The sequence below is a fragment of the Triplophysa dalaica genome, chromosome 18 (genome assembly GCF_015846415.1).
Source record: "Triplophysa dalaica isolate WHDGS20190420 chromosome 18, ASM1584641v1, whole genome shotgun sequence".
Classification (NCBI taxonomy): Eukaryota; Metazoa; Chordata; class Actinopteri; order Cypriniformes; family Nemacheilidae; genus Triplophysa; species Triplophysa dalaica.
The window spans coordinates 8,222,572-8,246,967 of record NC_079559.1 but is presented as its reverse complement, the minus strand read 5'-3'; the positions used below and the strand labels follow the sequence as shown (position 1 = coordinate 8,246,967).

Here is a 24,396-nt window from a genome sequence, read left to right as displayed (position 1 = left end):
ATACAAATTACACTGATGGTGAATAGATTAAAACGATTTATTCAAGATTTGAATTTTTTTTTGTTTTTCATTGTCCTCTGACCTGAAGAGATTTCACAAAAGTCCAGAGAAGCGTACGAATACCCTCTCCTTTGCTTAGCAGTTTGACCAGTCGCATTACACGAAATAGACGGAAGAACGTAATTGACACGCGTGAGCTGTCCTCTGAGCTCTAAAGAGAAAGATTAGAATCTAATATGATTCATATTTTCCCTATATATTGTTTTAAAGCAAATTCTAATAGAACTCAAGTTAAAGGGAAAGTTCACCCAAAAATGAAAATTCTGTCATAATTTACCCCTTGTCATCTCAAACTTGTATGACTTTCTTTTTTCTGTATAACACAAAAGAAGATATTTTGAAGAAAGTTGTTAACCAAAACAGCACACGCACCATTCACAACAATTTTACAGACGCAAAACCAATGCAAGTGAATGGGTGCCGGTTAACAACATTCTTCAATATATTTTGTTTTGAGGTTTCTGTAGATACCAAAGTAAGTCATAGAAGTTTGAAATGACAAGAGGGTGAGTATATGATCACACATTTTTCACTTTTGGGTGAACTGTCAGTTGGGCTAACTTGTTGCTGCTAAAGTTTTGGAGAAAGAAGGACTCACGCTGAACTCTGTAACCACGATGTCCACTACACTTCCTACTACAATCAGAGCATCAAAGGAATTCCAAGCGTCAACAAAGTAATGCTACAGAAAGAAAAGAGTTCATATAAAGTTCCAGAATACTTTGGCAGACTTTTAAATAAATGCTTTGTGGGAGAAATGTTTGCATACATGAAACTTTTTCAACACTATATTACTAAAGTAGCGCACATACAAACATCAAATGTATTTATGCAATAAGGAGACTGACCCTGAGTCTGAGAGCCATTAGTTTTATGATCATTTCCACAGTGAAAAGGCCTGTGAAAACCATATTGAGGATGTCCATCACGTAGCTGAAGAACTTTGACTGTTCATAATGCTGTGAAAGCAAGAATAACAAAAAACCCAGAAAATATGTGTGTCTACATGCAGTATTTGGACGATTGTTCATGTAAGCTCACTGCATTCATTAATGTTAATACATGCAATGTTTGATTTTAAATATGTATTATTGAAATTAATATACACTAAGATTAATAAATGCTGTAGAAGTATTATTCATTGTTAGTTCATTGAGCTATTACATTGAACAAATAAAGTCTATATATAACATAGTTTTTGATTGCTAATATATAACAGTAGCCTCAGTTGTTTACCTGCACTGCAAGAGTCACCGTGTTGAGAAGAATCAGCACAAACATGATGTACTCAAACCCTGTGGAGTTGATTATAGACCAGAACTTGTACTGCACAGGGTTTTTGGGGATGTAGAGCTTCAGCGGTTGGGCCTTCAGAGCATACTCCACACACTGTCTCTGTGTGAGACAAATAGACAACAAACTGTGAGGAAGGAAAAAATACACACGAGAGTCTAGATATCGAATGCATTAGTAACAACAACACGCAGTGTTCCCATTCCAAGCCAATTGTCAAATTCCCTGACTTTCACAAAAAAGCTGAATTTTCATGACCTATCATGAACGAAACCAAGTCTTTGAAGTGGTCATTTTTTAACCAAAGCTCTTGAAATGTATATTTTCCTGGCATTTTGCCTTAGTTACGAGCTACAGGTGACTGCATTTGACTGAAGTGATTGCCAGGTGACAAGCGGGAAGGGAATAAAATGGAGCTAAAGATAACCATAACAATACACAAAAATATGTAAAAAAAATGCAGTGTAGAGAAATTACGTTTGATAAATGGAAACTAAAATTTAAAGTGACAAACAAAATCCTTGATATTCCATGACTTCAACAGCAAAAAAAATAAATTTCCAATACTTTCAATGTCGGAAAAAGACCTTTTAACATTCCAGGATATTCCAGAAATTCTGACCCATGGGAACCCTGAACACAGCACCATTTGTTCATTTCTTAATGCGAGACATTCATCCTACCTGATTTTTGTCCAGCTCACAGTTCTTGAACTCAGCCTCTCCCTGCTCACGAAAAGTGATGATGACGAAACCCACGAAGATGTTCATCATGAAGAAGGCGATGATGATGATATAGACGATGAAGAATATCGATATCCCCACACGATAGTTGTAGATGGGTCCGTGGTTCTCCGCGTTGGCGTCAATGGCTTTGTAGAGCAGCCTGAAGGATGACAAACAGGATGTTGTTGTTTGAACACGATCAAGGTGACCTTTCTTGACCTCTGGAGGAAGTTAGAGGGACTCACGCTGGCCAGCCCTCGAAAGTGGAGACGGTGAACAGGGCCATCATTCCCATGAGAACATTATCGAAGTTGAAGTCACTGTTAATCCAGATTCTCTCCCTCACCATTGGATGACTCACATCTCCGTCCTTGTATATCACAAATGTGCCCCTGTGTCGTTCGCACACACAAACCAAATCACACGTACTGTATGTGTATTCACATTGCCCACAGGCACACTCATGATTTCCATGTAAGAATGGCATTGAATGTGACAGATGCTGAAAAATGACTTACTTGCACTGTTCCGGAGTGCTTTTGGCTTCATCGGTACATCGATAAAATTTCCCCTGTATTGAACAGGTTGTTTTTATACTTAAAGTTAACTAGACAATATCCATCAATTTATACAATTAATCATTTTAAAATATAGCACAAAAAACATACTGTTTTTCCTGTTAGTGTTTGTGTTTATTTGTGTTTGTGGATACCTTGAAGAGTTGAACGCCGATACAGGCGAACATGAACTGCAGGAGGGTGGTGACTATCATGATGTTCCCGATTGTCTTTATAGCCACAAACACACACTGCACAACATGCTACAGACAAACACACAGTCATCAATTTGTGAATGCAACAGTATCACACAGAACATTCAAAGTATTTCATGGTTTGATGGAGTTTCTATGCTCATAAAAAGTACAAGTGGGAAACTGAAAAAGGCTGACAGGTACCTAATGGAGCCTTGTTTCTCCAAATAAAAAAAGACATCCTGTCATCATTTATGTATGACTTTTCCTAAAAAAAAATAACTTTGTGCTCCACAGAACTAAATAAGGCATATAATGATGGTAAATAATGACTATTTTTTTTAGCTGTACCTTGAGTCCTTTGGCTCTGTTGATCGCACGAAGAGGTCTGAGTACCCTGAGCACTCTGAAAATCTTTACTACAGAGATCGCACTCGAACTGGGAGAAAGAAGGAGAGGTTAAGACCATCTCTGCTCCAGGTTTTGAACATGTAATCTTTCTTTGAACATCCCTAATATTGAGAGTATTTTCATAAACAGTATAATATATTATATTTCTCCAATCACATTACAAGAGCAAGATGAAGACATTGTCTATTCTACTACACTCATGCAGTTATTCAATCATGTATACAAAATTACATTCAAAATGTAATTCTCTTCATATTACAATAGGTTAACATGAATGAAAAATCATGTCCTTCTACAGATATTTATAATAGACTATTAAAGGCTTTTCAGAGCCAGACACAGTGTTAAATTATATTAGCATTACACTTACTCAAATATATGTGTTATTGAGGTTCCAAATTTTCCTGTTCATCTTGATGAACATGTAATTTCGGTCATAATTTCGGCCATATTTTCTGCTATTTCCAATTAAAATCATTACAAGAATATAAATGACAAAACACGACCCCCTTGATCCACCAGGGGGTGGTATACACACTGCCACATCAACATATACTGTAACATGTCTTTGATGTGCGAGAACATCAAACTTACTGTAAGAAGAAGGAGACCAAAGACACACTGACCACCAAAAGATCCAACAGATTAAACCAGTTTCTACAGAAGGAACCCTGATGCAGGAAAGCACCATGCACTGTCATCTGCAATTAAAAAGAGAGAGATGCATGCGAGTCTGTTGCATCATCAGAAAGCAATCATCATGTTTACTAGCATTAATATGTTTTATTCTGCGCTTTTAACCAAAAGTATTTAGTTTGCTTAAACTGTATAATTATTGAAATAATATTTGATTTATCTCTTAAAACCCTCCTTGGTAACTTACAATTTTTTTTTCAAAAAGACAAGAGCAATACATAGTAAGCGGATAAAATTCCTAACCTGTATCCTATTTATAACAGTGTATGTCCATCTCTACAACCTACAGTACATCCGATATAACAAACTAGGCTGATTAATTGACAGGAAGGGGCGGTACCTTTAGCAGGATCTCCACAGTAAATATAGAAGTGAAAGCATAATCAGCATAACCCAGCACCTGTGAAGAGAGAGAGCGAGAGATAGATGGCCAAAGGCTGTGTATGTGTTTAATGGTCAGACTGATTGAAGGATGGCATTCCCAAGCTGGCACTAAAAAGCTGTTCCAACATGCCAATCAGGACATCTGCAGTAAATAACTGTTTATGCTTGTGTGTGCGTGTATGCGCGCGTAGGAAACTCACATTGTTCCTGAAGGAGTGAGCTCTGATAGGATCCTCTGCAGCCAGAGAGATGCTACTGAGAATGATGAAGAGCAGGATGAGATTGGTGAAGATGTGATGATGGATCAGGATGTGACAGCCCACTCTTATCCTGCAGTGAGACACACACAACACAACACTGTGACCTACAGAGCTTTATATATATATATATATTTGTATGAACATGTACTAAAAAAATATTTATATACAATATAAATGTCAACAATTCAGTGCTTTTTTAAGTGTTTTTGTTTTTTCGAAAAAATACCACAGAGTATTTTTTAAAGTATTGTTTACGTATTTGAATTGTTTGTTGTATTGTAGTTTATTAAATTGAGGCTGGGTGACAAGGGTGTTTGACTCAAACATCCGGGGATGGAGAGCCCACACATGAAAGGTCACCCCAAGCACTGTGGTCATGTTTTGTGAAAGTGTGTGTGGTTTAAAGTGCATTCTCACGGGTTGGTCTTGCTGAGGCAGAAGAACGCACTGCCCTCTGGGATTGGCTGAACCTTCTCTTTAGGAGGTGCAAAGTCAGCAACATTCAGCTCTGCTTTCCCTTCTTCCATGGACAAGTGAAAAAGAAAGAGAGAAGAGTTAGTCTTAAAGAAAGCAGGGACTTATAAACAATACTTCACCCTTGACTAGCCAACACCTTATGTAAGGATATTCCAAAAAAACTAATAAAAAACATTTTAAAATTAAAAACACAGTTTAGAATGAATGTAACATTTAAAAGAGGCTGTGAGGTATAAGCTTAACATTTTGGATAATAGATTAAAAATGAAACATGTTTTTTAAAGATGTTTTCTTTAAACATCTTTTCAGTAGTACAAGGAGAGCATTTAGACCTGAAAAGTGCCGGTCTATATACTTTACCTTCATCATCTGCCCCCTCGGGCTGCTCCTCCTCTTCATACTCATCCATGTCCACCTGTTTAAACAAAACAGAGAAACTCAATGTGTTTTACGCACAGTTATTCAAACCGACAAGAAAAGAGTTTGAGATACCTTCACCTCTCCGTTCTCTTCTTCAGCCTCAACTTGCTCGACTTCCTTTTTATCTCTGTCAGGAACATCAGATCATATGATAATACATATGATGTCTTTGTTTGATTTTCTACACATACGCACACACATGCAACAAATATTCCGTGAAAGACACAGAGTCAAAAAAATGTACCCCAGTGATGTCATTATTATAGAGACACTTTATTCAAAAACATTTTTCAATTGGTCTGTACTTGGGACGAGAAGTTAATTTGATACCTCATTGTGAATCAAAAATATTGTTTGATAATAAATTGTAATAATCAGAAACGCACACTTTCTTTTTATCGTCTCCATCGGCTCCAGCTAAATTGTCGACAGCGATGGCCAAGAAGACGTTTAGCAGGATATCTGAGACAGCAGAGCTTAAGACCCAATAAACAGCTTGAACAAAGACCCTGCTGACAGGATAGTGATGTCAACTGTGTTAAATTGAAATCACTTCAGGAAACAATATTAAAATATTTGAAAATAAAATAGTAATATATTCTTTTATACTTAATTTAGTGTATAATAATAAAATATGAATATAAATAAAGAATGTGGAAAAATGGATTCAGACGGGAAGGATACAGTTACCACAGATGAACAAAATCACAAAATAAAGACACACAATCATCCCAGGGAAAACAGGGCCTCCGTAAGCCATGATGCCATCATACATCACCACATTCCAGTCTTCACCGGTTAATATCTGCAGAGAAACTTTGACTGGTTAAAAATGTATTTCAAGATGTATTTGTGATGAGTATGTGTTGTCCTGTATCTACAATCCTTTCAATGGTAGGGTCAACATCTTTAAAAGAGCTTTAAACATACTCCTTGTGCACTACGCATTATATGAAACTACTAGTCAAGTTTTTCTTTTTTTTGTTGAATAATGAAATCATAATTATTGATACATTATTCCATAACATTGTTTCCTCTGTTCTCCAGTGTACGTGTTACCTGAAAGCAGGTGAGTAGGGCCTGAGGGAAAGTATCAAAAGTGCTTCTCTTGGTCTGTGTCTCATCGAAGTTAAACTTCCCCCCGAAAAGCTGCATGCCAAGCAGAGCGAAGATGATGAGGAAAAGGAAGAGCAACAGCAAGAGGGATGCAATGGACTTCATTGAATTCAGGAGCGAGGCCACCAGATTAGACAGAGCCGTCCAATGGCTGAGAAGGAAGACCAGGCAAAGAACCAAGAGTGCAAAATGCAGAGAAGAAATAATAAAGAAGATCAGAATTGGCCCCCGAAAAAAAGAGGTCAATACAACCTATAAAAGACAACTCGGTCCTTGCTAATTCTAGTTGCATGAAACGAAATCAGTAAATTCTCTCCAGAATTTGGAATGACATGAACGCGTGTCAATGCAGACATTTATTAAGTGGACTGTGTCTTTAAGAGGCCTGAATACCGTGTGACTTTGAAGATCCGAAGCAGTCGTACACAGCGCAACACTGAGATGCCCAGAGGGGGCATGATCTCCAGCTCCACCAGCACTGTCTCCAGAATCCCACCACATACCACGAAGCAGTCGAAACGATTGAAAAACGCCACAAAATACCCCTGCAACCCCAGACTGTACATCTTCAACAACATCTCCACCGTGAACAGTGAGAGGAGAACCTTATTGGCAATGTCTAAAAAAAAACAGAGATCAAAAATACATAATCACTACATAAACTTCTTGGTGTGGGGCAATAGTGACGCTGACATCATGATGGTAACATGTTCAGATAGTCAGGGCAGTTAGAAAACATTATCTATCAGAGGTCTATAAATAAAAGAGGCCGATGCTTTGGGGCAGCACATATGTTTGGTCAATAAGGTTATGCACGATGTCCTGAAAGGCCAGAACAGCTAGAGCATCTTACCCTGAACATCGGTGAGCCACTCTGGTTGGTTGTAGTGTTCGGAGGCACTCAGAGCTGTGTTGAGGAAGACCAGAAGCAGAACCACCCAATAGAACGTCACTGATTTAACAGCCGTGCGACAGTTTCTCCTAATGCAACGGTTCCAGCGGCGCAGCGCACGACTGAGATAAAAAACACACAAGTACGAAAAGTTTCAAATATACAACATAATCATGCACTTTGTGATCAACTCAAATTCTTAAAATATATTTTCTAAATGTCAAAAAAGTTTATTTTAACCCAATAGAATTTTTTTAGCTGACCTTTTTAATTTATGATGAAAGATGCAAAACACCCATATACTTACTTCACAACATTTCAAGAGTCTTATTTCCTTATGCAATTTTGCATCTAAAGTAAAGTATTTTAAGAATGGAGAGAGTTCAACTGGATAACAACACTTAATACTGGAAAATTATTTTATTATGTATGGACTTTAACCCGGTTTCACAGACGCGGCATAGTTAGAGCCAGGACTATGCCTTAGTTGAATTAAGATATTTATATCGCTTTTAATATAAGAATACATTACTGGTGTGCGTCTCGAGACAAAACAATGGCATTGATTTATTTTAGATATTTCTGGCCAAGTTATATTCAGTTAAGACAGGTCGAACATTCATTTTAGTCTGGGACTAGCCTTAGTCTGTGAAACCGGCCCAACAGGTTTAACTTTCTATTGGTGGATACTAAAGCACAAGTTTCCACACAAAAACTCACCAGCAGGAAATCTTCATGATGCTAGCCCTGAAGTCAATGAACATGGAAAAAAATAAAATAAAACAACAATGAGCTCATAGAAAACAAAAAAAACATTGCTGCACTGTTCACTCTGGTAAGTGTGTCTGACAAAGATGACATTCAACACTGAAACAGACATCCAAAGAAGTCTGGAGTAATGAACTGACTCGCAAGACAAAGAGAAACAACATAATGAGCCGAAACTGAAAAATTAAGCGATGACAACCCATTATGACAGATAATAACCTCCATTAGAGAGCCAGCAGGACAACGGTGTGTGTAATAGTGTAGCAATAGTGTAATTTGATATTTTAAAGTTTTGTATATAGCAGGGGTTCTTGAATATTTTCATATTTTCCACAACATTTAAGTTAAACAACTATTAATTTAGATACTACAGAAGCCCTGAACCGCAATGTAAAAAATCTTTAAATTCCCTCCTGTAACATATAAAATTCACTCCAAAAAAGTGTTTCTCTTCATAATTTACCAACAAAATGATTTCTTTTGAAGAGAACCAAAAAAGACGACGACATAATCATCATTTTTTTTATGAAAAAAAAGTTTTCTCTTCAAAAGCTGTGAGATGGTGGTCTAGTGGGTTAAACCACTGAACTGGTAATTCAAGGTTGCTGGTTCGATCCCAGCAGCCACCACCAGTGTGTCCTTGAGCAAGACACTTTACTCCATGTTGCTCCAGGGGGATTGTCCCTGTAATAAGTGCACTGTAAGTCGCTTTGGATAAAAGCGTCTGCCAAATGACTAAAATAAAATTAAATTAAATATTCAAAAGTTTTTATCTCTCAAAAAATTTGATTTTCAAACATTTATTTTTGAAGATAATTTTTTTAAGGTAACATTTTAAAGAGATTTTAAACAATAATAATGTCGTAATTAACTATTTGTGTAAAATAAAAATTAAGAGAATTATTTCTTGAAAAGAAAAAAAACATTTTACGTTGCGGTTCAGGGCTTTCATAGCTTTATAACTGAATTAAGCTGGTAAATTTTCTTCCAAAGAACAATTTTTTTTTAGATTTCTTTACTCTTTAGCCAATTTCATTATTAGGCTATGCTATTACTCTTATTATTTCTTAATATTCTCTTGCATCTGCATTTGCATTTCTAGCGAGAATGTGGAGATGCCAACCCAGTTTTAAGCTCTTGTATATTGTGTCACCTGTCTGTACGTAGTATGTATGTATATTGTATGTATTACCAGCAAGCAGCACAACAATCTGTATGTTCTTCATCTATATTTTCAGTAGTCTCAGAACCCGTTTCACTGGCAGGAAGACTTGCTATAGCAGTAAAAACAGATACACAGAAGCAGAGAAAAAGAAAGAGAAGAACAGTTAAAGAAGACATAGACACAAAGAAAGAACAATGTCAGCCACACACTGACACAGTTTTGAAAAAAAGCAATCTCTCTGAAATAGGGTCAAACCACTTAATATGAGTGCAACCAAGATGTGATTTCCAGCCCCAGATGTAAATTACACAATTAGACCAGACAAAGTTGAGAGGGGATATAAATAGAACGGCGAGGGGAGCGAAGCGGTCACGCGACTCCTTCTGATTGGCCGTACCATGGGTTTCGTTCGAGTGGCTGAACCAGCCGAATTTTCCCCTCTTCTTATCAGCTAGGTCACGCAAGGTCACACCTAGCGGATGGAAAGATTAAGAGAAAAAAATGAGTAAGGGAACAAAAGGTGCAGAATAATAGATTTGAAGTAAAAGAATGAAAAAGCTAATTCAGACACTTGTAATATTACACAAAAACACTCATATTATACAGAAGTGTGGGACTTTATGTACAGTGTTTTAGTATTCTGTCGATAGTGAAGCGAATGTGAACTAGTGTGTAATTTCTGCTTCTATGGAAAAGAACAGGAAAAACCAGGATGAATTCCAAACTGGTTTATGCTGGTCAATTTGGTGAAATATTTTGGTGGCATTTTAAAAATGAATAAGAATAAGAGTTGATATTTTAATAATAATTACAATTTTCAAATAACACACTTCCCTTTTAACTCGGTGTTTGTTTTTCTCTCTTTTGAGCTGTGCATTTACTGAATGAGCACTGTGTCTTGTCAGAACTGGCTGCATTATATTTCATGTATAATCAGTTTATTCTAAACTGTTTTAATTGACTTTAAACCTTTTTATTAAATAATTGTTAAGGTTTTTAAATTCCTTGTTTTATTGTTTTGATTATTTTAGATGATTATTTTATTTATTTTTATGTAAAGCACTTTGAATTACCATTGTAAATGAAATGTGCTTTATAAATGCCTTGCCTTGCCTTGCCTTTCTTAATGTCGTTTCAATATGTTGTATAACGAACAGGTCAGATCACAAAAAAACAGGGTAGATGATTGAAGTGAAAGTAGGGGATTGGGAATCTCAGTGTTAATCTCACGTCTATTCCCGTCCTCATCGAATTCATCAATGTCCTCAGCCTGAGTGATCCAGTCCATATATCCACACAGATCTTCCTCCATCTGCTGCTTCTCACGGAGCTTCTGAAAGTCTCCTCGAGCTTTCGCCTTCTCTCTCTCCTTAGAGAATTCCCTACAGACACAAATACAGCCTGTTAGACATGCAGACAAGCGCGCACACACATCATCGAGACAACACACTCCGTGGACTATGGCGAAGGGGTAAACAGCAGGAGGAGGAATCTTTCGGGAATTCAACACGCTTTGGAAAGCTGCGGGAAATCTGGTTCTATTAGCATCTGTAAACTGTTCCATTCAGGTGAGTAAGATAATTAACATCAGATATCCTCTTTTCACTTGCTTTCCTCTGTAAAACAATCACTCAAACTGACACGCACACAAATACACAAAAACAAACTTTTCCACATACAGATAGAGCCAGAAACACAGTTCGGATTCAATATTAGATTTGGCTGTTTTCTTGTAATTGTTCTCTTGCAAACTTTAAGTTTTTATTTCACTTTTAGTGTCAACGAAAACACTTTTCACCATTTTGTTTCATCTTTGTAATATTTCTCATTAGCAGCAATAACCTCTCCTAAAGACTCACCCGCTCAACACACCCAACACAAGGTTAAGCACAAAGAAGGACCCAAAGATGACCAGGCTGACAAAGTAAACCCACGGCAGCTCGAAACCAATCGCATCGTTCATCTGGAAAGATAGCCATCAGTGTCATATGACATCACTTCCTTAAAAGCTTTCAATTCTACAGATGGCTTATGCTGCCTTCACATGCTCTCGGAAATTCGATGACACAGAAATAATTTATGAAACGGCACTCTTTTAATGTTAGAGGATACTTGTAATGTTTTAATGCTACTAAATCATTGGTAACATTAACCTTTTAATTAAATACTTTTAATGCTACTAAATCCAGATGTTACTTCCGGGTAGAAGTAGGAATTATCGAATTTACGACTGCACTTGAAGACAGCATTAGTTACCCAGTACAGGACATCTGTCCAGCCCTCCATCGTGATGCACTGGAACACTGTCAACATGGCGAAGAAGAAGTTATCAAAGTTAGTGATGCCACCATTTGGCCCGTCCCACCTTCCTCTGCACTCTGAGCCATTGATGATGCACTGGCGACCGTGACCCGCAAATGCACAGGGAAGCGGGTCATCGTCTGCATGATAATCTGAGAAAAGAGACAGATATGTAGACAGAGCATCAGAAACTTAACAATGCACAAAAACATTTTACATTGTTGTCTGCATGGGAGTCACCTGAGCCTGTAAAAAAGCAGGTGCGATGCATTCGGCCGATGAAGAGCTCCAGTCCGATGATGGCGTAGATGATGATGACAAAGAGGACAAGCAGAGAGATATGCAACAAGGGAACCATTGCCTTCATAATGGAGTTTAACACAATCTGCAGGCCTAAACACAGATACACACACAGCAAAATAATAACTGACTTTGAAATGTGACATCCTCTTCAATCCAAAACCTCCAATCAGAACTTTAAATAGGTATAATTCAGGCAGGTGGGTAAAAACGACCAGTTCATCCCACCTGACCACATCATGAAATGTATTCTCATTTACAGTAATGCAGACTCATTTAATGACTCTCTATGCTTTCAGGCAGAGATGTGTAGAAGAACATTCCCCGTCCAAATGAATCTGATGTTCACCTTGACTGTTCATATCAGTATAGACAGTTGCCTAATACCTTCATTTATTTTCATGCTTTCAATGGCATGTAGTCGGAGTCTGCAATATGGCTATAGTATTGGATACATGAATGAGAGGCAGTGTCCTTGTTCTGAAGAACTTCCACTACTAGAGATGGTGCCACTGATCACCCTAATGGTGGCAAGCAGGAAGATCTCCACCCGCGCTTCTAATGATACTAAGGTAAAATAAGCCATTGGCTATTTCCACAGCTCACTGGGCAAAAATTGAACTGTCCAAATCCCTGTTTAATGTCATAAATAAAGTGAATAGTGTGGCCTACCAAATCGATTTAAAGGTCTTCTCATTAATTGAAATGTATTTTCAGCACCAAGGACAGCGCTCCTCAAACTTTCCTACTTTGACATAACTAGAAATATGTACTGTATATTCATTATAAAAATAACCAAACATTAAAGATGTATATTTGTTATAAAAAATTACCAAACATCAAATATGTATTTAGCTTTCAGAACTAAAATTAGAAAACTTGTACTGTCTTTGTTGGTAATTATTTTAAGTAATCTTGTCCTGTTAAAAGTTTTTTGAAACAGAGGGTTCTGATATAGGCATGTGGTATATGGGTTTTCAGAGGATCCCGAATGTCAATGGTTTTCATCTGTTGTTTTGAAAACATCTTAGTATTTTAAACATATTTCCAATAAATTAAACTAATGCTGTCAAAATACAGCCACAACATCCTCCATTTTCTGTACTTACAACGTCTATAATGTATTAAATCATTAGTACATTTCTGCAGGTGGCATGAGCTTGTTCTAAATTTAAAGCTTGCTTGAAGTTTTCTATAATTCAGGACTATGCAGATGGTCAATCTCCAGAAATCCCCTCGGTTGAAGGGTCAAAAAGAGGTGAAAATGTTAGAAAAGTAATTACTGCAAAAGCACAGCCTTGGGTCACAGAGATGAGTCAAGATTTCTGGTGGAAAAGCTGAACAATTATCATGATTCTAGAGACGTTGAGCTAACCCTCCCCTTCGGATCTTCCCATAAATGTCGAAACTATTCAAAACACAGCTGCATCACACAAGCACATCACTTCACAACAAAATCACTTTGACTGCTTTCTGCCTGAGAACAGTTTAGGCAAAATTTTACCTTTAGAAGAATTTAACCATTGTATGTGTGAAGTACTATTGGAGAATAACCGGCAGCATATTAACGCAGACATCAAATTGACTTTGATTGTTCCTAGTCTAAATGTAATTTATTTCCTATAATTCACACACACAAACTCACTGGGCACTCCTGAAACCAGTCGGAGGGGTCGTAGGACCCTGAAGGCTCTGAGGGCTTTGACGTCCAGACCGCCAGGCTTTCCCGGCGTGTGGGAAGTTGTTTCACCTGATTTATGAGTAACAGTTTCTAAGACCACACTAAACAGCCTGCAAAACAAAAACACACACATACATGTGGTTAACCAAATACTAATATATAGACGGTTTCATCAGACACACACGCCAGGCCCAAAGTTTATTTCCGGTCTGTGTTTGGTTATCAGTCTGGCTAGTGGCTATAATATAACAATTTATCTTATATTTAATTTATATTAATTTATATTCATATTTTGTTGTATATTAACTTTATTTAACTAAATTTTGTGTGAACTATCACTTTGTTTGTCTATCTCAAGTTTGGGCCATATAACATCTGTTTATGTTGTTGCCACTGAAACCTGATAGCATGTCTAATATATCTTTAGGAATCATGAATTAATAAGTAATATTCACATTTTCCCAACAACATTATAACACTTATCCAAAAAAAGCAAACAACTGTTAAAATGTGGTGTTTGTTGGTATTCACTGCTGTGCGACAGAACACTATAAACTGGCCTTTAGAGACTGGTGTTGTGAAACACAAGCCAGATGGGTCATAATATTCATGTTTCCTACCCCGGTCATCAATGTGCAATCATGTACACACATGTACACAGAGACAAATACTCTTAGGAAGATGAATTAAGCTTCAGTATGTGGATGTTTAATACCATGAGTTTGGATACCATCCACCCGTCCATTAGCAGTTCTGTGAGCTTAATGGAATCGCTAATCGATAGAAAAAAAGCTCTGCAAATAATACTCCAAAAGATGCTAAACGCTTGGCAGTCATCTTGCTTTAGATAATTAACCATCACTCTGACCAACTGGACGTTAATGACCCCAGAACAGCTGTTTCGTCCCATTTTAGCAGGACAGAAAACGCTTAAGGGATTGTCTTTCTTTAAACACATTCTATGATGTTTGACAGAGAAACTGTGGCGTGCTTACTGATTACATTTTAGAATTAAACTATTAAAATTAAAAGTAAATTATATTATTACACTTTCCACACATGCACCAAAGTCTTGCAGTCTTGTAAAAGACAAAGAGATGAGAACGAGACGGACAGTGAGACAAAGAGAGTGTGTCGACTGACAGCCAGATCGGACCAGATAATCCGAGAGTGAGAGCAAAAGTGAGAGGTGGAGGATGAGAGGGAAAATGGGTAAAGAGAACAGAACAGCATGACAAAAGGACAATTGCAAATAAAAGGGCCGTTGCTGGGCATTATGCAACTCATTTTTTTTTTTTAAATCAACTGTGTAAATTAATATGCAAGTGAATCATGGGAAAACAGCTGTGATGTCAGCTTTGTATGAATCATGTGAAAAATTACACACAAGAGTACAAATGGATATACAAAGGTGGTCCGTACCCTACAATGACGATGACAAAGTCAAGTAAATTCCAGCCGTTGCGGATGTAAGAGCTAGGGTGCATGACAAGACCGTATGCCAGTATCTTCATAAAGGTCTCAATGGTGAAGATAACCAGAAACACATATTCGACCTGTTCCTAAAGATACAGAGAAAAGGAGTTGGTCAGAACAAATACATTACATACTGTAAAACATGAATTACAAATGCACAGATATGAACTATTGAACTCGTGTATTTGATGAGTGTTCATAAAGTTCACCCAGAAACGAAATTCTGTCATCATTTACTTGTTCAACTTGTTCAAAGTCGCTTTGGATAAAAGCGTCTGCTAAATGACTAAATGTAAATGTAATGTAGAATTTTTGAGTGAACAGAAAGAAAATAATGGAAACATAACATGTAAAGTATTTTTGAAAGCAAAAACTTTGAAAATGTAGATTTTTCAGAATATAACTTTCCTAATTTAACCTTGTGTTAATTAAACCTTACAAGAATGCACAGAACTGTCACTAGAGTTCACAGGACCTGGGACAAAACTCAAACACTTGGCAACAACCTCAGAGTGTGAAGACACATTGAGCCTTTTATTAAAAGGCCTGGAACAATGATGGACCCTAAAACCTGTGACATACAAATCAATATTTTAATCCTGCTTAACAGAAATGCATTTCCAAAAGTTCCCAATAAAACCGATTTATACAGTCAGAGAGTTAGAATAAATGTGAATGAAAACAAACAAATATATGTACACATGGAAGTCTATGTTATTTACAGTGACGCAAGTGTGTGCTGGTATGACCCTGTGACATGTTCGCTCCACCAGCGAGTGTGTCAAATTAAGAGAGAGATAGAGGGAACGGTCTTGAGTGGACACACTGGACTTCAAAATGGGGAATTTGCAAGCGTTTTAAAAGATTACTAATCTCTCATCCTCTCTTTCATCGCTGCCGGCGAACAACACACAGACACAGACGCACAAACACACACACTCCCTCCAAATATATACTGAGAACCACAAAAGAACCCCACACCATCTGTGTTAGTTTATAGCCTCTGACAGAAGTGTAAGGACAATTCCATATGTGCAAAAGCAACCGCACACACACATTGCAGTTTTTGATATAATGGAAAGTGGCATTCAGCACAATCTTCCATTTTCAAAGCCGTATGTTTCTGTCTGAGGTATGTGGATGGTCTTTGCACACCATGAGCTATTTTTGGAGCTTTCAGTTGCTTCTTTAAATGAGCAGATAGATTGTGGTATCGTGTGTAACCTTTCCTTAGCATAATGTTTTACCCGAATGACTGATGTTAGTACACATGTAAGCTCATAGTGCTGGATGTTGAATGAGTACCGAAACCGACAGTCAGTTCATGATATTAATATTTAAACTCAAACACTGATAGAAATTCTCAATTGCACTCACACACAGACCCACACACACTTAATGTAGTAACATTAAATGCAAACCTTTTTGCACCTGGTATCCAGGTTGTGGCTTTAAGCATCTTAACAAAGATACAAGACTAGTGAGACAGACACACAATTAGAGTCAGAGAGAGAGAGAAATGGGGTGATGGGGGGAGGGTGATGGGATACAGGGGAGGAAGAGTAAGCTGCTTATCAGGACCAAAAGCATTCACAGCAGCCAAGCGAACAGGCAGCGACGATCTCCCCTGGACACCACTCTCTCTCTCTCTTCATTCCTATTCTCTCCCTCTATCTATCATCATTCTCCAAATTCTCAATCTCTCTCACTTCCTCTTTATATCCTTACTTTCTCATCAAACTCCTTGTCTCTTTCTCTCTGAAATCATTTTGTTGTCTTGTTATTCTCCAAAAAAGCCCAACAGGAGGAAGCCACCGCAGTCCTTTCGTCCGCATGCAGTTTCTTCTACTTCTATAAAAAGAAAGTGACACTCGTATGGGACTGGCAAGAGGCAAAGCCTGAGGGGGGTCATGTTCATGGTCGTAATCACACACAACTCTCTCTCTCTAATTTCCTCTCTATCTCTTTCTGTTTCTCTCACACAAGCCTTAGGGAAAGATCCCCTCCTCTAGAGAACCTAACAGCACGCCCTGCTTGGTTTCGCTCGGCATTCAAGTACAAAAACGTTCCGCAGTCACAAACTCTTGTGTGCTCAGAATGACAGCGGGACAAACTCTGAAGCTCACGTGGAAGATTCCATAAACTCCAGTGCAACACTAGTGGGTAGAGAGAAATGTAGCGAAGGAACGTAGATTAGAGCCTGATTAGATGAAAGGTGTTTTATTTTGGTCAGGCCCCCACTGAGAAACAACAGCAAGGGGCTCCTCTCTTTTTTTACGATTTCTTTCGCTACTCAGTGACCTTTCCAAGTTGAGGTAAAGCCGTGGCGTGCACAAGCTCATGCAGCCTCACATTGTCGCATGCTTCACTGCAGAGACGAAGAAAACTTCATCACTAGCAAATTAAAGCCCTATAGTTTTGTGGACGAAACGGGCCACAATTTTGCTGTCCGAGACCATTTTAGAGAATCATAAAATCTTAGACGTTCGTCTCATAGGCGCTGGTGTAGCCAGCTTAAAGTGACTGTTTAGTGGATCATACGGTAGGGCTATTCAATTGGCGGTATGCGGGCCGGGATGTCATTTATTTCGGCCCTTCAAGCATAGTGTAGAATTATAAAAGAATATCTATAATAAATTAGTTCAGTCGGGAAGTAACCCTATATTTATGAAGTGACGCGCGTCTGTTCAATTCTGCACGCACCGCCGCAGAACAGTTTGGTGCGAGTAAATTACATACATAGTTCATTCAAAGACGCGCAAAGACGCGAACTCGCGGCAGGTATGAAATCACGCGAAATCGCGGAATCCAGGCATGGTTGCTGTATAACCCGGAATGGCACAGAATCTGGCAAATGTATTATTTTTCAAACAACCATACGTTGAACGAACTTCAAATTCAAATTGTGCATTTACTGTACAAACATTCAAATGGTGTTTAAATATGTAATTGTCTTGCGTGTACTCGTGGAGCTTTCAGAGAAGTCGCGCACATGAACTGTTCCTGTTTCATGTGAGAATTGAAAAAGCAACTGTCAAACACCATTTGCGGCGACCTGTCAAAATAAAAGTCCGGTTTACCACAACATCACTCTTGATTTTTTACTGAGTATATTATTTAGTTTAGTAAACGTTACAAAAATAACTGAACGGAATTTTGGAAAAATAAAACGGCTTTCTTATTGTTGTTATTATCCCTTATATTGCAACCCATAACCCTCTTGCCTGTCATTTGGGATGTTTTTCATGAACTGGCCCCCATGACAAACTAATTGAATAGCCCTGCAGTAGGCTATTTGAAACTCTCTGAGGGAATAGAAGCAGAGGTTGTGGGAGGTGAAGGTATTTGGTGAGCGCCAAGGAAACAGATTAAAGAGTAATATCATGTCCTCCAAAAGCAAAAAAAGAGGGATTTTCACCTCAAAATGGTATCTGATGTTCAAATCCGAAGTATTAAACATCCAGAAATTTCAGACACTAGGACAGCAGAAGGACTTAAAATAGAGTGTTTTGGCTACAGTGAGTCACATGATATAACTCTCCTGCTTGAGGCCAACGGCGATCTCATTTGTATGTGTGAGATTTTATGTTTTTGCTTGTTTTTATATACTGGGAAAACAAAAATGTACATTTTAAATACACCTTGAAGAAAGAATATGTTTATGAATTTGATTTACATATAACTATTGAAAATAACCAACAGAAATTGAAGCATCTCACTTTCTCTGAAATGATAAACCAGTTTTCACTTATATTGCAGTAGAATAAACATGTAAAGCATTATAAAACATTTCAAATCAGACTATCAAATTCCACTGAGCTCTAGAAAGAGAAAAGATTGCAGATAAGCATCTCTTTGCAATGTTCGCTCATGCAAAATAATACAATATTTAGCCTGAAAACTGTTTAGCAGAATAGACTTTTCTTGTTACTGACAGCACTACAGCGAAACTACTCAGCCGGCAACCGAATTGGCACTTACTGGCATAACAGGATTTCTTTAGATAACCTAAAAAGCGTGTAAATACTTTTTAACTGGTGGTAAAAATATCCAACTGGTTAAATAGCCGAAAAAGCAGGCCATTGGAAAATTATTTACATCACATAAACACAAACACATACAGTCCAGTGTGTGTTACTGGTTACACCTGAGATCTGTAACATCTCCCATAAGGGTCATCAGAAATTTGCTTAGCGATCTGTTCCTGGGCACCATCTCAATACACATGATTACCAAACACCTGGGATGAGATAAACCTGTACTGTTTTCCTTATAACTCACCCAGTTTTTCTGCTTTTCCAACCAAACCATCATGTTACAAATGCAACATATCTCAGGTCTATTAAAAAGACATCTGAACGATGTTTAGAAAACCATAAGTTCATAAAAATAGTATAACATACGGAATATGTAGAAACTCTAATTTCCCTCATAAAAAAAACTTTAAAAGTCAATATAACATTTTCTCTATTGAGAGAAACACTTACTAGGTCATGGTTGGTGGCGTTTGAGTCGTCTTCAGGAAATGGCTTAGAGACCCCCAATGCCACACAATTAGCAAAGATGGCCAGAAGAATGAAGATATCAAATGGTCTGGAGTCAGGCGTTGAGGTAAAATGTAACTTCACAAATGATTAATTATGTTGTTATGTTAACATTATGTGCTTTTCTAATTTGTTCATGATTTGTGACCCTGGACAACAAAACCAGTCATAAGTAACACAGGTATATTTGTAGCAATAGCCAACAATTGAATGAGTCAAAATTATTGATTTTTCTTTTACGCCAAAAAGCATTAGGATAATAAGTAAAGATCATGTTCTATGACGATATTTTGTACATTTCCTACCGTCATTATATCAACACTTTATTTTTGTGAGTGGATGCAACAAAATCACGAACTAAAATGGCGTGAAACATGCCTAAAAACTTCGCTCGCTGCTGTCTGCTGTTTGGGAATTCCCCAGTTTAGTATCTATGTTAAGCTTAGAATTTCTGCTTTTTGATTCATCTACTTTCCTCAACATCTTTACCACAGCGCCAACAATGGACAACTTTAAAGGCGATTTCTTCATTATTTAGATTTTTTTGCACCCTCAGATTCCAGAATTTCAAATAGTTGTAACTCAACCAAATATTGAAAAACAAACCACATATCTTTGGAAAGCTTATTTATTCATCTTTACGATTACGTATAAATCTCAGTTTAAAATAATTGACCCTTACGACTGCTTTTGTGGTCCAGGATCACATTTTATTTATTTCTTATTATCGACTTATTTTCACTTAATGACTGAATTGACTGGATACTTCCATTCCACAAGGTGCAGAGCGGCCCTGCGAATGGGGTTGTTTAGTTTAAGGCAGAAGAGAGCTCTGGGTGCCCGTTGCACTTGGTTGGAGCCCTGGATCTGTTTCTTCATGTGTTGACTTCTCTTCTTCTGCGTTGCAGTGGAGCTGGTGGTAGAGTTGAGCGTTTCCGTGCGGTTCATCTTCGGACGAAAATTATCCTCCTCTTCATCCCTCTCTTCCTCTGTGTCCTCGTCAGCTTCCCCTCTTCCTCCCTCCTCCTCTTCTTCCGCTTCACCACCACCCTCCTCCTCCTCATTGGAGTATCCATTTCCTGAAGAGAGAGAGAGAGGTTTAGTCACCTAATGATGGGCCATATGTACAGATGACACAGAGAAAAACCAGCTGCTGATGTTTCAGAGCTAAAATTAACAAATGAATTCAAATGCATGTGATGTCAATATAAACTGTAGCCATTTTCAGGTTTTCTATTGATATCAGTTGTATCTTAAAACCATTGGTGTGGGACCTAAGCATTTTGTGTTGATAGAACTAAATTTAGTATCCAAGGCAGGTTTTACTTCCTCTGGACATGCAGATGGCACGCCAAAGTGACTAGATACTACAAAAGTCTAATTACTCAGGTCATATTAAAGAGACTGGAGAAGATAAAGAAGCCAAAGCTCTCTAATCTGTCACAGTCTCTGATGAACATGAGGACTCTGCACTAGGTGAGGAAAACCACACAGTAACAGCTGTGACCTACTTCCTGTGAGCAAAATGAGGGGGGTGCAGAACAGGATTCTGGGCCAGCGGTTTCATGTGAGTACCTGTGGACTCGTCATGCTAGCCTCTAGCACAGCTAGCTGACAGAAAAAATCATGGGGAGGGGTGAGAGAGAGAGGACACTTTGCTGATGGCAAATTATAACTTAATTATAAGCATGAGGCCTCAGTGAGACTGTAGGGAATTCTATCAGCCAGAGACAATGACAATCACTACTTTTATTTACCATTTAAAACGAGTGGGCAGGAAAGAGAAATAAACTTCTGTGTACAGGGATTCGTAAAATGAGTTACCATGACTGCTGCTGTGTGCTGATAAAGGCCTGTTCTAATTTGAAATTGAAGGCCAATTTAGCATGTCATTAAAAGAAGGCATTATGGAAAACAGTGGGATTTTTTAAGACTACAGCTCTTAATACTCTAACCCTGGAATGGCTATAGAGTGGATAGATCGTAAGATCTGAATTTCTTAAAAGCAACCTGTTTGTGTTTGTGTGTATTTCCTAAAGATGATGAAATTCTGACTTCAGAGTACAAACATACATTTTGTATTGTTCTTAATTTAATATTAATAATAATTTAAAACACACATATATATAGCAAGGCACAGGCTCCCCGTGACCCGCGGTAGTTCGGATAAGCGGTAGAAAATGGAATGGAATATATATAGCACTTTTCTGGGTAATCAAAGCGCTTTACATCAAAGAGGTGAATCTCCTCAACAACCACCAATGTGTAGCATCCATCTGGATAATCAGACGGCAGCCATATTGCACCAGAACGCCCACCACACACCATCTTATTTGTTAATGACCACAGAGAGTCATGACCTCGGTTTAACGAAATGTCTTATTTCCTTTACTTTTAATTCTTTACTATTATTCTTTATTTTGCTATATATTTACTGTTATATTTCTATCTAGTTATTATTTTTTATATTCTTTTTTTTAATGCTATATTCTACGTTCTATTGGATGCTGCATTTTTATTGTCTTCACAAGTAGATATGAGTTTGCAGTGGTCTCATTCTCAAGGTTCATAATATTGTCACAAGACAATGTTGTGAAGCAGTAATTTTCCACTGTCTATGTTGGTATAAAAACACCTGCTCAATGTGTTTCTAGTCAGACAAAGTCGGACAAAGTTAAGGAGAAAGAGTGTACAAGAGTTTCAGGCAGAGTTAGAATGGGCATCTGAATGCAACTATATTTTCTCTCTAAAATAAACTTTGTTCATTTTACTATAACATCACTTTACATAACATAACATCACCTGATGTTCTTCCCCACTAACATCCACGTCTGCAGGATAGTTATAGATCTATCATTTTTTGCGAATGAACAAGATGGAACAAGACTACGGTATCATTTTGGATCAATAACAAGATAGTAGAATCTATCAGATTTGTAAGAGGCATACATTAAGGATAAGTGTATATGATTTAAAAAATTGTGAAATTGTGTATCATCAATAAAAAGTCATTTATGTTACTTAAGACTATCTGGTGAGATGTTTAATTTCATACTGGCGTAAAATTAATCTGAGCGTCTGTCTGTGAAAAACAAAATTTATGTTTTAATCTAAAACAACACTTGATTAAATAATTGACTTAATTGTTTCACAATTTGACCCTGCCGGTGAAATCCAGGCTTAAGTCGCTTAAACTTAGTATGAGAACAAGCATCAAAGTTTGATTTCAAACATTAACTTTACTATGATTTCAATCTTTGACGTCACCTTGTTCGGTCAATAGTAAAGATATCAAGGTTATATTTTCACAGAATGACAATATGTTTTAAACAGTAAATAATAATTAAAAAATACTAAAGACATATTCTCCTGCACATTTAACATTTTCTATTGAACTTTTTAGAGAAATATCAAACTCACTGGATTGAGTGCTGTTTCAGGTTTCTATAATGCGGTTTCCTACATATAGGCTAGACATTTATGTTAACAACATACTGTAAATAAATATGATTCCTCAAGGGGTACAAACTGGAACACAGTTTGGAGTACAAACAGATTTCTATTAGAATAATATTGGATATTCATTATTATAAGATGTTAAGAAGTTTACTTATTTGTTTTTAATGCTGATGGGATAATAAATTATAAAAATAATTTTAAAAAGTCATAATAATAATAAATTAATAAAAACATGTCTGTCTTAATGTGCTTTACACACCACAAGACACAAAACATGACAGGCAGACAGACTTGTCTCTAAAGGAAAGGGATTTGGCCCCTCAGCTAGTTAGGGATCAAAGATTATAGAGCCCCATTTAATTAACCTTACTATTAGAATATTAATTTGGAAGGCCCAGAAAAACATTTCAATTTTTGCATTGACCTGCACTGCTGGTCATTTTAGGCCTATGACAGACTGCAAAAAGTATTTCTACATTTTCAGGATGCCCGCATTAAGACATCAGAAAGCACGTGCTTGTTGTGTTCTGAAAATGACCCTGCGGCAGTGTAACATCTGCTACTGTGAACGAGAAAATAAATTGGAAAATTAATTCATAATTTCATCGCAACACAGCTCGAGGCTTAAAACGTTCATCTTTCATTATAATTACCATTTAGAAAAATTGTACAGTTGGCACAATTAGATAGCATAGATAGAAGAGGTTTCATTTTTAAGCACAACTAATACATTTCGGCTGTGCATAAAAAAAGTTGACAGTACAGAACATAATAATAAACAGTAATACAAATATTATTTAAGAAAACTTACTTTTTCTGTTCTCCTCATACATGTCGGAGATGGTCACTTTCACCTCATTGGAGCAGAATGCATGGTCCTCGTGACGCTTTCTTTAGTCACATTTACGAGACATGTTTCCAAATGTTGCTTTTTCCACGAAAGTGGCAAATTGCAGTGTTGCAATCCTGCGAGGTATCCAAAAGTGTTGTCCTCCTATAGGATTTTCATCCTGAACCGATGCAAATACAGATGCGTTAAAAAAACAGAAGCGTTAATTTATTTCCCGTCTTCTAAGATGAACTTTGAGGCCAGTGGAGAAAATAAAAATATAACGTTAGCCGTTGATAAATATAATGCACCCTCTGTTCTGTCTATCTCCGCTTTTAAGCCATCAATTCTGGATTAAAGAAAAATGAGTCGTTTAAAGGGACAGGCA

At 37.4% G+C, this 24,396-nt stretch overlaps 1 protein-coding gene across 1 annotated transcript in view; it reads right to left on the bottom strand.

Annotated features, from left to right (window-relative positions):
* Positions 1-24,012, bottom strand: part of cacna1fb (calcium channel, voltage-dependent, L type, alpha 1F subunit) — a 31,688-nt gene extending 7,676 nt beyond the window's left edge. The window contains exons 1-32 of the mRNA XM_056773522.1: positions 23,991-24,012; positions 20,487-20,799; positions 19,664-19,769; positions 15,123-15,262; positions 13,665-13,810; positions 11,960-12,112; positions 11,675-11,871; positions 11,278-11,381; positions 10,649-10,800; positions 9,816-9,890; positions 9,446-9,527; positions 8,206-8,232; positions 7,447-7,607; positions 6,987-7,212; positions 6,537-6,744; positions 6,162-6,282; positions 5,864-5,939; positions 5,550-5,604; positions 5,418-5,472; positions 4,998-5,100; positions 4,521-4,650; positions 4,277-4,336; positions 3,835-3,941; positions 3,181-3,268; positions 2,791-2,898; positions 2,597-2,649; positions 2,324-2,470; positions 2,037-2,238; positions 1,297-1,455; positions 909-1,019; positions 659-742; positions 83-211 (exon numbers count right to left, since the gene is read on the bottom strand). Coding sequence (XP_056629500.1) covers positions 83-211; positions 659-742; positions 909-1,019; positions 1,297-1,455; positions 2,037-2,238; positions 2,324-2,470; positions 2,597-2,649; positions 2,791-2,898; positions 3,181-3,268; positions 3,835-3,941; positions 4,277-4,336; positions 4,521-4,650; positions 4,998-5,100; positions 5,418-5,472; positions 5,550-5,604; positions 5,864-5,939; positions 6,162-6,282; positions 6,537-6,744; positions 6,987-7,212; positions 7,447-7,607; positions 8,206-8,232; positions 9,446-9,527; positions 9,816-9,890; positions 10,649-10,800; positions 11,278-11,381; positions 11,675-11,871; positions 11,960-12,112; positions 13,665-13,810; positions 15,123-15,262; positions 19,664-19,769; positions 20,487-20,799; positions 23,991-24,012 — 3,900 coding nt within the window. The remainder of the gene's footprint in view (positions 1-82; positions 212-658; positions 743-908; positions 1,020-1,296; positions 1,456-2,036; positions 2,239-2,323; positions 2,471-2,596; positions 2,650-2,790; positions 2,899-3,180; positions 3,269-3,834; positions 3,942-4,276; positions 4,337-4,520; positions 4,651-4,997; positions 5,101-5,417; positions 5,473-5,549; positions 5,605-5,863; positions 5,940-6,161; positions 6,283-6,536; positions 6,745-6,986; positions 7,213-7,446; positions 7,608-8,205; positions 8,233-9,445; positions 9,528-9,815; positions 9,891-10,648; positions 10,801-11,277; positions 11,382-11,674; positions 11,872-11,959; positions 12,113-13,664; positions 13,811-15,122; positions 15,263-19,663; positions 19,770-20,486; positions 20,800-23,990) is intronic.
* Between the last annotated feature and the right edge of the window lie 384 nt (positions 24,013-24,396).